Source organism: Pomacea canaliculata, linkage group LG4 (assembly GCF_003073045.1).
Source record: "Pomacea canaliculata isolate SZHN2017 linkage group LG4, ASM307304v1, whole genome shotgun sequence".
NCBI classification, from domain to species: domain Eukaryota; kingdom Metazoa; phylum Mollusca; class Gastropoda; order Architaenioglossa; family Ampullariidae; genus Pomacea; species Pomacea canaliculata.
In genome coordinates, this window is record NC_037593.1 from 4,485,044 (window position 1) to 4,499,077 (window position 14,034).

A 14,034-nucleotide genomic window follows, 5' to 3' on the forward strand; every position below is an offset into this window, starting at 1 on the left:
TTTGATATGTTGATTATATGTACAAGCGTCGTTAATGTCTTTCTGCCTTATAAAGGCTGTGGTCATTCTTAGTCATCTTAAGGATTGTTATTTTCCTTTGAACTCAAGACTGTCAAAAGGTTTTAAGTGTTTTGTCCTGAGACTCGTTGATTAACCGCCGTATATGTGATGTTTGAGGACACAGTTTAAAACATGTCGTGTCCATTTGCCTATTTCTGGGAGAGCTACCGCCTTATAAAAACTTTCAGGCAAAGACTTATTTGAGACACGATGGGACGGTCCCATGGCCCAACGATTAGCGCTTGTTTTGTACTTAATTTAGTTCATTGCCATAAAACATCGGATAGTTAAATAAAATAAAAAATTGACCGCTTGAAAATGAAATACTCTTATTAGCTCCGACTGATTTTCTTGATTAGGAAAGACATTACTTGATACATGCAAACACAATCTCTCTCTCTCGCCGTCCTGTGCATTCCCGCTCAGTATCCACCGCACAATGTATTACAATATTGTAGTATACAACCAAAAAAAAAAAAAATGACCGTCTGGATTAAAAAGCTAAAAGGTCAACTTCCCAGCAGGAGAAAGGTTAAACAGAGTTGAAGGCGACCATAAGCATGTCACCAGCGTATGTCGGCGTGAAGCGGGGTGCATCGCGCGATGAAGGTGACGAGCGCACCCAGTCATACCACACTGCATCGGTCTCGCTTGCCTGAACAGTCTCCACCCGGGCATCTGGGCACCTGTCCGTGAACTAGCTGTTTATTGAGCCCACTGTAGCGGGGGACACTCCAGCGGCCACGGATCTGGTTCCCAAGGGATCCACAGCCCAAAGTATCGACCTGTCGTGTTGAGAGACGCCCCTCCGCTACAGAATAGGAAAGAAAGAACAAGAGAAAAAGGTAGCTGGTCGCTTTCTTTCCCGATATACTGGAAGCCTCGTGCCTTTTGCTACATGACAGAAAGCGGATAGATAAAGACAAGAAGACAGTAGCGGATTAATAACACAAGACAATAATTCATAACCTACAACAACACTTTATTAATTCTGCTACAACCATTAGACACGATCGTCCGCTCCCTGTCTTTAAACTAACCCCTGCTTCTACAAACTGTGTATCTTAAAAAACTGACATCCGCCTTCCAGATCACCTCTCGGTTTTACTCTCTGTTTACCTCTCTTACTTTTTTCTTTGCCAGACCACAAAATGTCATTTGCGGCATCGCATGCATCTGTTGTTGCAGGGAGGGCAGGGTCAGTCTTTCCTGCAAGTGTTCTTGCTTCTTGGATGCCTAGTTTTTTGTTTCCTAAGACCTTCTGACAGTGACGAATGTTGAGACTCGATCAATCATATCCAACCCTTTCATTACATTCTGCACTGAACATGTCACCTTGTGGGTTGCGTCTACAAGCGCAAGGAGGATGATAACTGACAGTTATTTTATAATTAAAGTAGGGAGATCCTCTCCCTGGTGAAGTGATTGCAATATACATCCCGTCAAGAGCCCCAATGCAGCTGGGAAAGGCGACAAATCTTTTACATGGAGTTATTTATGCCTCTTCCACCTGACCTACCCGGGGTATGAGATCGACGTGTCTCGCCAGTCTAGTGGTTGTGTGAATCGTTTAGTTTGTTAGTGAAGTGTATAGGTGCTTGCCACCCCTCTCTAGAGGCCTCCCCGTTGGCAGGCACCGATGTTTCTGCTGCACTGGAGATAAGAGAACAACCTGCCTGTCCCTCCTGTTAGTAGAACTAACCTACCCACACCAAGTCATGTGCAATGCCTCCCACGCGGCGACAGGTGAAAAGTGGGAAGCCATTCTGATCCCACGCCCAGAGTCGGAGGTGATTAGGGTCCCTAACATGGGGCATGCATGGCTTACCCGCTTTTGTGGACCCCCCTTGGTGCCCCACGAACCAACCCACCTGCAGACAAAAACAGCGCTAAGGAACAGAAAAACTCCAGGACAAAGACCTGGACAGAGGATATCGCCAGCCGTGGCAGGGGGCGGGGGCGACATCGTAACTGTTGTTGGCCACATGTTTACATACGTTTCCATGGCACTGAGCACATACTTCAGGCTGCATCTGTGAGATGTGCTAGAATCAGGATCGACTCGCCCACCTCGGTGCCCAGATATTTGAAAAACTGCTGTCTGTGTTGGATCATTAACGTTGATCGTGAGCCCCTGGACTCCGGGAAGTGCGCTTGAGTGTCACGCACGGAATGTCACGCATCCTTCCTCCAAAAGACCAGCAAAGACCAAGGACGTGTGTAGGTGGACTGCTGTCTGTCTGCCAAGACCAACGCTAAGTCTCTTGCGAAGTTCTCCGCTGTTAGTCTCGACGAGCCTAAACAAAGAATGTGAATAAACCGGAAACTTTGTCGTGTAAAGCCTCGTTTTAGCAGTTAACTGGAAAAAATCGTCTGCCAGTTGTCCCGTAATACAAGTTCGTGCAAAGACCGACAGCACCCGGAGGTCAAGGTGGTGAAGAAGCGCGGCGGGACAACGTCTACCACCTGGACTACATCAAGAGCATGACACAAGTGTGGTCGCGTCTTTTTGAACGCACGTATCTCGTTGGTGGTGGTGGTGATGATGGTGGTTGTCTGAGAGGTAGGAGGGAGGCTGTAAACTCTGCTTACCCTGAAGTACAATGCTGGTGTTCGTGATCAGAAGGGAAGAACACCTTTTCAGTCCTGGCCCCCAAGCAAGATCACAAAAAGGAGAGCATTGACAGGTGTGCAGAATGGCACAAAGACGACTTTCACTTCACCTGGTGTCAGATGGCTTTCATTGCTCCTGCTGGTCTTTATATTTCCGGAAGTATTAACTTCATTATCTAAACGTCTACATTGCTCAGCCACCCCTCTTTTTTGGCTATAATTTGCAGTGCTGTACTTTTTTCATGTTACCAACTGATAACATCTTTCACTATTTTTACTCTCGAGTAGGGGGATGTGGGAGTGAAATGAAGGTAAGAAATGAATGTGCAATATCTAATACGGTACTGAAAATAATACATAATACACCACTGCATATAGTGTACTATATATAACACATATAAACTGACTTAATATTGCATGCTGTCATATAATTTTGAGATTCATTTACGGTGTAAAACTTCATAAAGTTACAAGAAAAAAATGGTGTCTATTTTTGTTGTTGGTAGACTTGATGGAATTGGTCTACTGTGTAGTTTGTACAGTTTAAAGTATTCCCCGACTTTATCACCTCGTTTTTCACGTCAACGTTCTAAACGACGATGATTTTTTCTCTCCTTTCCCCACTTCCTGACTCAACCTGCTGACCCCTTGTCATTCAAACGCGCACAATCCTCCTGCTGACACGAAAGCCTTGGAACCTGGAACCGTCCCATTTTAATTCATGTCAACATGTTTATTTCGTCGCGCGTGTGTGTGTGGCGGGGGAAGGGAGGTTGGAGTATCCGGTAAACAGACTTGCCAGGGAGCTAACGATATTCTCAGTTGGACGCAACTTAGTCCCCTGTTTGCTGCTGCATCTACTGCCCAGGGAGAAGGAAGATGCTCACCTTTTGGGCGGGGATGGGCGTCAAACTGCGTGCTGACGGTGAAAGACGTTCACATTCTTGGCCCCTCGGTATCTTCTTTTGAGGGGGCGGTTGGCCTCCTTGCCCATCCACATCCCCATCCAGTTCCTACACCACAGTTGCATGTTTTCCGCTTTCTCCATCATAAAAACATCGAACGCCATTTTTGAACGTGATTTTAAATATTAAACAAATATGTTCAAGTACCAAATTTTCAAGTACTTTTAAAAATGACTAGAACGTGCAAGTAAGAGAGCTCATTTGACATCAGCCGTTTGAGGCCGTTCTTACTCGGGCAAAGCTCCAAGCCTCCAAGCTGCCCCCAAAGTCGCATCGTTCCGGCAAATGCACCAGCAGATAAGTTTGGACTTGAGACCGTTCTTAACCGAAAAAAACAACAACAACCAAAAAAAAAAAAAAAACCATGGACGAGCACTTAACAAAGGTCGGAAAAATCTTACATGATTTTTCTTTCCTCTTCCATTCTACAGTTGTTGTTTTGTTTTCAAACCGATCCAATTCCCGTTCTTTCGTGTAAGTGAGGCGCGCAGCTCCCAGTATATTGGGTAGGGGGACACTTGTTTATGCCTAGTTACGTTCTTTGTCTTCTACATTCCTGTTTTCCCCGCATTTATTTCTCTCTCTTATTCTGTAACCGAGACGCATCTTGACGATACGAGAGGACAAACGGACTAGATAGTTTTCAGCAGAACCTTTATCCAGTAAATACTTCATTGTTACTCTCATTTCTCTGCAAGAAGTACATGATACGTCTGAATTCTTCTTCCCCCCACCCACCCCCAGTGGAGCACAGAGGGCCGCGACTACACCCCGCCATCGGACCCTGTTCTGGGCGTCCCTCTCCAGTTGGGACCATGTCATGCCAGCTGTCCCCGCCTCTCTGTAGACCGATCTCCTCCATGTCTGTTGGCTGTGAGAAGATGGGCTTCCCGAGGGTTTTCACCATCACGCGTCATGGGCGAAGAGGGATCTTCTCGTCCAGGCTCTCGCTGTGTTCGTGTTTCAGTTGCGGGTTCCGTAGCAGGGGTTGTTTTACGGGGTGATGTTGCTATCCCCACACCCAACCCTCCTCCTTCATCCTGGATTGGGACCGGCAGGTTACCTGAGCGGAGGTGTGACACGTGTGAATGGTGACATCGATTGAAACGGTTCTCGGTGCTTTGCACTCCGACTCCAGCTTTCTCTCGTCGCGAATACGGCCTTCAACTGCAGGAGCACTTTTGTGCACACCTCGCACCTGGGTGTCGACCTGACAGGCTTAGACACGCTGAGATAACTTGGATTCTAAACTCCGCCTTCTAATTCATGAGTTTTTACTGCCATTTCCCGTCGGAAAGTAGTTTTAGGCACTCGATGCATCGGATGTCACGACGAGACGCTCAGTTTTGATGGGAACAATTATACAGTTCAGAGCTCGACAAGTCGACAACAGTACAAAAGCTTGCGGTGTGCTTTAAAAAAGTTGTTTGAAATTAAATTGTGTGCTAGGTCTTTTCAGAAACCTTGCCAGAGCTTGAGGAAAGAACACACACACACATATCCTTCCACCTGTATTTTAGTTCCCCCCCCCTCTTTGTACAGACTGTAGTGTGTGTGTGTGTCAAGGGGGAGGGGATTGATATCTCATGCCGAGCACAAAGGTTATCACGGTCAAGCAGCCGGTCCTGCATGACATTTATTGGGACGTGAATCTGTACAAAGATCGCGAGATGTCCCGAAGACAGAACAGCGCTGCACAAAGACATAATACATGTAGCTAGTGTCCATGCTTTCCCTCCTGAGGTGTCCACGAGGGGATGATAACCAGCAAATGTAAGTTAAAAACCTAACTCGGAGCTTAAAATATATTAGGAAAAAGCTTGAAATTATTAAAAAAGATAAATGGTCGTTCCGCCCACCCTTTTTTTTTTCAAAGATCGTTTGGGGGTTGTCAGGTGCTTACAGACCACACTGTTCCCGGGGCCAGCTCTTTAGTGAGGGCCAGCTCTTCCCCACCCCTTTATGTAGTCACATAGCTGGGTCGACTAGGGGAAGTTTGCTGCGCTGCACGGGTACATGTATCTGGGTTTGTACGCCACCCGTCTCGGCTTTCCCTTTTTTTTTTACTATCCCATTGAATGCAGTCTGTCGCTCACTTCGTTCATGGGGGCGTCGCTAACCCTCGCTTCATGCTGTTGCCTGCCTCGCTGCCGACTTGACATTAGGAAATGTGTATCGGGAGGAGGGGTTCCCATTGGTTAGTGCATGCTTCTTTGTTAGAGCTACCCTTTTTCCGATTCAGAAGTTTATACGAGTATTTGCATATAATAATTCAGCGCGTTTTCATTATACCAATATTCTCAGCCATTTTAAATAAAAATTTTCATTACAAAAAAAAAAGCTACAATTTCTTCTTTAAGGAGTATTTGAAGTGATTTTCGCTCTTATTAGAATTAATTTTCAAGTTATTTCTTTGGTAGACTTGGAGTACTATCGTGTGTCGTTAGTTATCAGTTCGTTTCCGCAAAGCAACTGCGCACATGAAGCAGGGACAATGTGGAGTGCTTGTGGCCTGTAACACACAAAAAGCGGTCTCCTCGAAACGGGACACAGCACCCAGTGGCTCAACAACACTCCACCAACGAGGCGAGTGAGAAGACAACTTTTTAATAGCTTATAAGTATAAGGAACACGTGAAAGTTTAAAAATAAAGGAAGGGAGGGAGTTGGGTCATCGAACTAAATGTTTTGAAGCAGTTGGCCGGTCACTTCGACCTGCTGCGCTGGACGACGAACTTTGTACTTGGGAGAGAAGGGGACTGGTTATCTATTGTGGAATTCTTTTCGGGGGTAGGGTTGGAAGCGAGTTAAGACCGGTGAATTCAAGAAAGTATAAAAATAAGAATTGCTAGTCTCTATTGAGTGTGATTGTAAAGATTACACACGCAAGACCGACACACAGAAGCAGATGTCATTAACAGAGAAGGCAGACCTGTGAGCTAATCCCACTAGCTAAGCAACACTAAAGAGCCAGGCAACTTAAGGTGCAAACACTTTGGATTGTATCATATGTTATACATAGAGACTGCGGTCACAAATCATGTTTTATTGCATGAAAAATGTTTACTTTGGCTTTTTAATTTTTATTACAGAGTTAAATGATGCATTTTACTAATTTTTTCTAAAACTAGTTTGTTCTTTAATGAAATTCTTTAAAAGATTCGCAAATAAAAGGAAAAAAATTCCCAAAAGGTAATTTATTACAATTATATATATATTTTGTCAAAATAGTACAAAAATAACTTTTGCCAATTTTTTAATGTTTTATAAATGGTATTTATTCAGTCTACCTACTTCCACAGTGAATGCACCGGTTTAAATAAAAATGCAGCAGAGCGAACATTTTCATAAATTAATGACTATTTAAAACAAAAACAAACAAAAAACCCGATCTGCATTGTTCTCCATCTCCTCACCCCAGAAAACTAACAAAGGATAAGCAGCTGCAGATTGCTGTAGTCCACTTTCTGTGACTAATCCGATGCTGAGACAAGAGTTTTGACATACCCGATCTAAATCCTGCTTTTTCCTTGTGTCCACCAATACAGCAGATTTTTCCCCGACCCCTTCATCATCATCATAAGTTTCCAGCTCGGCTCATTATATATCAGCACGAGTCTTGACGAGTCAAAGCTATTCCATCGAGCACCTTGCGGGCTACTGTAATAGCTAGTTTAACAGGGGAGATGGGGTTGCTTTGCCAGCTTCACCACAATAATAAACAGTTGGGTGGATAGAATGTAGACGTAACAGCACCACAACAATAAACAGTCAACACTGTTATGGATAAAACGGGCTTTTCTCGTCCTCCATTTGATGTTGTCGGCAGAGGCGACATGTTCACAAGCAGTCTGTCAACTCCTCGGTGGGGTGATGTTCCCACCTCGACAACTCTCTCTCTCTCCCAGAATGCCTTCTCCCTGCTATCACCGAATATTCTAGAATATGCTCTCTTTCCACACTTTTTTCCAACCCAGGTCACAGGTAATGAAGTTGGAAAAACCAGGGGACACAGGGTTAGTAATTCGTATTCCAGGTGTGAGAAGTGACGGAAGTCGTTTCCAGAACGAGATCTGATGGCTGCTTTGCTTTTTTGGATTACCTTGCAGGAGCAAAAATAAATTATATTGGCAGCACTCGATCTCATGCTGAAGCTGTTATCAATGAAAATAAAACAGGGGCACAGGATAAATAAGAATTATTATCTTCTCCTAAGTTGCAGCCTTTGTCAAACAAGCCGACTGACCGCTTGTCGACAACTAAACCACCTTCTGCTCCCGGCCTCCAGCGACTTTGACGCCGAACATCTTTGCTGCAGAAGCCGATTCTTGCTGGACACAATGTGGCGTCAAACCCCGCGCATAAAAAAAGCAAAAACAATAATAACAACAAAAAGTATGCATGGGACGGGCTTTATAGCCAAATGTACACACTACATCAAGAGAATCTGGTGTGTAATATTTAATATATATAGTTAATATATAGAGCTATCGGCCATAATCATCTAAACACTAAATTAGTGAATACGTAAAATTCAGACATTTTCTAGCATTAAAAATACGTCAACTAGTGTTGTTAAAACGTTGTTTCAGGCTGTGACACCATCCGTTGAATACTGAGCAAGACATTTAATTTTGTCCAAAACAAGTTAACACAAAAAGTGCACAACGCTCCGACCTCACTAAACGACAGCTAGAAACTTTAGCTGAGGGCGTGTAGCTCTACCCGTTGCTCTTGACGTCAGTTACCCGAAGTTGGACGTGGGTGTATGGGCCTAGCCTATCTTTTTATTCATAACATCAACATACCGTTGCTGTCTACTTGTAACGACGACTGGTACCTCCACAGCGGGAAGGAGGAGAGTGGGAGTGTGCATGACAGAGAGGAAGGGGAGGGAGAACGACAGGAAGGGGGGAAGAGATTTCTCGTGGAGGTGTGACCGATTTCGGGCGACTGACGTGACATTAGAGCTCACTGCAGTAGGTTTGTCCTGAATTCTGGACGGTTCTATTTGCATGATTAGTAATTCAGATTTTAGACACATTAATTAAAAAAAAAAACGATTTTAATCTTATTCACCTTTTTCTGAAAATTTCATTTCTCCCACATATGAAAAGAACATACAAATAGAATTGTGAAAAAGAAAACATGCATTAGTATGCATGCATGAGTGCATACTAACACAGCTTTAAATAAACATATGCACCAACGAATGTGAGAATGTGGAGATGATTATGGCTCATTAGAGAGTTTTTAGTTTAAACACTATTATCAGTCTCTATATGGCTTATCCCAAATCCTGGACACAAATAATCACACTAGTAAGAAAAATGGGTGAAAAAAGGAGGGGGGATTTTGGGGATATACGGGAACGGAGAGGGGTAATGGACTAGCATGGAAATGCAAACATGCATCATCTATAACATTGTTAATTAGTGGCAATGTGTCAGAAATATTCTAATTTTCTGTCTTTAGGAAAGTGCATGAGACAGTTTCTATTAATGTAATTTACCTACTTCGCAGCTATTCTGAAAACCAGTCTACTCCAGTTGGCCGGTTTTAGCACCAGGAAAGGAGAGAGTAATGCAGTGTACTCTGTAATTAGAAACACAACCAATGCTGGCCTGTAATCAGTAATTTTGTGTACGCAAGGACACACACATATGAGCAAAGAATATGTATATGTGTATCAATAAGCATTGATACTTCCATATTGATGCAAAAATTAGACTGAAGCCAGAAAGAAAATGTTGCGGCCCTATGCTCCTCAAGGGAGCAACAAGGAATAAACTAAAAGTAAACAGAAAGAGAATACAATTAAAATTACTTGCAATTTACAACTGTCTTTCAGGCTAATATTGATTTTTTTGCAAGTTTTTATTTTGCCAATTGACATAGATAAAGATTTTACATTCTTCCAAGCCTTGTTTTCATTCCATAGCTGTATCCATGTAGCCCCAAACTGTTTATACATCCAAGCCTTGAGAATAATTTCTGGTGAAGAGATGCATGTAAACAGACTGTTGTCTTTCCTTGCACAAACTAAAACTACGACATAGGTCAGTTATTATGGTCTGTAAAACAGCTGTTAAAAAGTACAATGTTTTGGCAGCAACATTTTTTTATACAACTTCAAATAACATCAACAAAATATTGCTAAGCTCTTTAATCCTGAGAACTGAGCTGACTGCATAGAAATAATAGTCAACACAACCTTTGTCCATCAATTTTTCATTTATCAAGTATTACTACAAAAAGAATTGTATAAGTAGGTTTATTATGTACAGCCACCTTTCTTGTACTGAATTTAATCTTTCTTCCAGAACTTTTTCTTTGGTAGATACAGTAGAAATATACGCATCACTTACGGGAATTTTTAAAAATAAAAAAGCATCAATAACCAATAACAGACTACTGGATCAGTAGATCAATACGTTTCCTTAAATAGTTCACACCTAGAATGTTTAGTTCGTCTTTACAATTCTAAAAGCAATATCCCTTGAGATTAGAATTTATAATTAACCAGCCATACAAAGAAAAACAATCAATGAATTAAGCAAGTAGGCAAGCTAGCAAACGTGCAATTTGACGAAGATAATAACTGTTATGTTTAATCTTTATTTTATTATGGAAATCAAACATCAGCACAATGGCTTGGACATACTTGAATTTCTTCCTTCCAATGCTTACATTTTAGGTAAAGTTCCTTGCAGACTTGCCTTTGAAATTCTCTTTTCTGTGATATAAATCAACCCCTGTGAAATACCCTTCCAGTTTGCTTTACTTGGCTATGCAGCATAATTGTTCTAAACATATTGGTCATAGACAGTAAAGATTTGATTAAAAAGTCAGAAAATAAAATGATAAATGATATATGACTTGGTTGTCTGGGTAAAAGTTGGCGTAATTAAATGGGGACCATCAAGTTGGCTGGAGCAAAAGGGAGAGAATCACTGCATGAAATGTGTAAAAAAATATCAGTAATTGCTCCCCTTTGAGTGCCATCTTGGAATTTTGGACATCTCTTGAATATTAAAGTCGGACTCTGCAATATAATAACCAAGAGTAAATGCAAAATCTTGAAACCAATATTCATTATAAACAGTTGAATTTACACACACAAAATCAACAGAATTTATAGTCTTTCCTTTGTGGATATCTCTGGTGATAGTACTTTACAGTAATCTCTTACAGCAGACCTGGGCAAAGGCCGACCCGCGGGCCGGATCCGGCCCGCCTCCTGTCTCTGACCAGCCCGCCCGCTGGCCTGCCCGCAAGTATATATACTATATATACAATATTGGGTAAAACTGAGTTAACTATATTAGTCCGGCCCGCTAAAATCATCCCAATTTCTCATGCGGCCCCTTGGGAAAATTAATTGCCCACCCTTGCCTTACAGTAATATGTTCCAGAGACCCTATGCTATAGGCAAAAATCCATGAAGCAGTGGCATTATATTTATTTGATTATTTATATATATTTTAAGGCTTTATAAAACTTTCCCCATCTCCTTTAAATCTTTCCCACTCTCTTATAAACAATTCATATGCTCCTAAACATTTTCTCCACTCTTAAATCTACGTAATCTTAACATATAAAACTCTCTATGAGTACTCACCAGTAAAGTATACAACAACTTGAATGATTAAAATCATAAATATTATATAAATACCTATATGCCGTAAAATGGTGAAAACTCCATAGAATTAGATATATTTAAAAAAAAAACAACCACGATACAGTGAAACAATATGTAAACAGCAATATAGAGAGGGATTGCTGTATACATCTTTCAAAAATGGGTAGTCAAGCAGTATATATCTATTTAAAAATACTTACAGGTAATGGGTTTCCAAATGACAAGGAAAGAGACTCCTCAGTCCTCCTCAAAGAACATCTGCACCAAGTTTTCATCTGCACACTGGGCTTCCTCTAGTCTTTGTGGCTGTTGACAAAAACGGTGCCTGTTGGTTGTAGATGTTACCTCACAGAAAAGGACTCTTCTCCATATTTCATTTTTTTCTCTCCATTTCTATGTACATTTTAAACAATGATTTAAACGACTAGGCCAATGTCTAAACTATACCATGTTACACAGAGATAATTTGAAGGAAATTCAAGACAGCAAGGAGAACCATAAAGAGCCTATTATACACTGCTTTCAGCATATAGACTACTGTTACAATCATGAATGCATTTCAACAAGAACACAACATATAACACAACTTACATTGTTCATGAAAGAATGCCTTATCTCTTAACTTATAAAAGGAATTCATATTTTTTTAAAAATATGGATTCCAGAGGTACCTCTGAGATAATTTTATGGATAGAATATCTAACTTTTATCATTATCATACAGCAACTTAATGTATATAACATAGATTTGTTCTCTTGAGTAGCAGAATCATCACTTACTGTCCCAAGTTTAAGAAGAGTTGGCACACATTTCAAAAGAAGTTTGGGATCTTTCCTGAAGACATTCTCCTTGTCTTTCCAGCTGAAATTCATACATTGAATTTTTATTTTGTTCTCTTTCCTAATGTACACTTATCTGAACGAGCATTCAGGCATATAATTGAGAGATTTAATTTTTACTTGTTTTGTTGGCTATGTTAAAATAAAGCTGAGTGTAGACTCAAAACACAGTGCACCTGTTGCTGAGCATGGGCTGTCAAGTTTGGGAAACTATGTCAAGAATACAGGTGTTTCACTGTTTTGACTCTATGCATGAATAAGTTTTATTCAGATTAAATGATAGCTCAAAAGTTGACAATAAAATCAGAGTTGGACAAGTCAATGACAGAAATCCATCCGGGCAAATAATTTATATTATGCTTAAATGGAACAAATTTTAAAGATTTGAAAAAAAAAAAAAAGAATCATTCATACTCATCTATAACACTGCACTCCTGCTGCTGTTAATATTATGCACATTTTCAAAGACTTTGATCATCAGCAAGCGTCATTATCAACAATAATGAAGGAGATTTACAAAATGTAGTTAAAAAGCAGTATTTCACACATACTAAAAGACAGTTTGTAAAAAAAACCAGGAAGGGTATAAATGTGTTATTCAGGTGGTAACTGTGAAGCCACGTTAAGATGCTCGAACATACAATCTCAATGAACAGAGGACAGTGAGGTATGGATTCACATGTTATTAATGAAAAATGCATGTTAGGGTGGGGTTGGGTTTTTTTTTTGCATCAGTTAAAATTAGGCTTGGAGAAATGTGAATAGTATGTTTGTTCCACAGGATGGATCCCTCAGCTGTTCACTTTCTCTCTTTCACAAATGCACCTCTCTAACACAAACATGGGCCCAGAAAGAGACAGGTGAAAGTGTACCATGCCCTCTCTCCTAAATTACAGTGTACTAATACTTACAATTCCCTCTTTCCTACACCACAGTGTATTAATATGGCATCTGCTGGAGCATATTTCAGATTGTCTTTGATCACAGGATCAGCTGAAAAAGACAACCCTCATCTGGTTTATATGAGTCACCGTAAATTTAATGCAGATTTGACACTTTATAGAAAAACTCTTACAAATGCCTAACTACAGAGTTCGTCTGTTTTAAGTACTTTGTTATCAAAGGCTTTTGTTAACTTCATTTGACCTAACAAAGTTATAGGGGGTGTGTGCTACTGTAATTTGATGGCAAGGAGTAATTATGGTCAATAATATCATTATAAATGAATCATAGATCGTCTAAGAAAACAAAATTCAACAGAAAAGAAAAGAAAAAACCCAGTCGAAATAAACTGCAAGTAAAGAAAGGCAAAGGTAACACTTCCATCAGAAATAGTTACCTGTTAAGCAGTCAGGGCACCAACTTTCGCCATTAGCGTCTTTCGAGCCGCTAAATAAAGCAAACACCTGTTTACCCTTATTTTCCGCGGCTGCTTTCACATACTCCTCGTACCCTTCGACCAAAATTTCTTTCACCATTTCACTAATTTTAAGGAAGTTGTTTGATGAGTTTACACTAAACAAACAAGAATGGCGCACTCTTGATGGCGAATTTTTCGTCTGCACATGCAAAAGCGGAAGCTGTATTTTAAGAACGCATAAAATGATGACGTAACGAGCTATGGTCGCTTGAGAGACTGTACTGAGTGCAGTAATTTAAAAATCAATAAAAAAATTTTTGATCAGTTACATAAATCCTTTCATGAATAAATTTCTAAATGTATGCGAAATCTGTAGACGGCAATGACAACCAAAATGGAAATAAAAGATACTAAATACTAGTTAATACTTTGACGACAGCGAAAACAATTAATGCGTACCACGGGCTTACGTTGTGTATCACATGATATATATAAAAAGAGGGTCGTAACCCTTGAGGACCGCCTCCATGCCTGCTGTTTCTCAGTGTTTACAGCT

General features: G+C 40.8%; 1 protein-coding gene across 1 annotated transcript; it reads right to left on the minus strand.

Moving 5' to 3' along the window:
* Positions 1 to 9,495: 9,495 nt before the first annotated feature.
* On the minus strand, positions 9,496 to 13,699 carry LOC112562788 (thioredoxin domain-containing protein 17-like). The gene is made up of 5 exons (XM_025236272.1): positions 13,458 to 13,699; positions 13,030 to 13,111; positions 12,059 to 12,140; positions 11,480 to 11,585; positions 9,496 to 10,682 (listed from the first exon to the last, which is right to left on the minus strand). Exons 1-4 carry the CDS (start codon positions 13,594 to 13,596, stop codon positions 11,517 to 11,519), a joined length of 372 nt encoding a protein of 123 aa, XP_025092057.1. The 5' UTR covers positions 13,597 to 13,699; the 3' UTR covers positions 9,496 to 10,682; positions 11,480 to 11,516.
* Between the last annotated feature and the right edge of the window lie 335 nt (positions 13,700 to 14,034).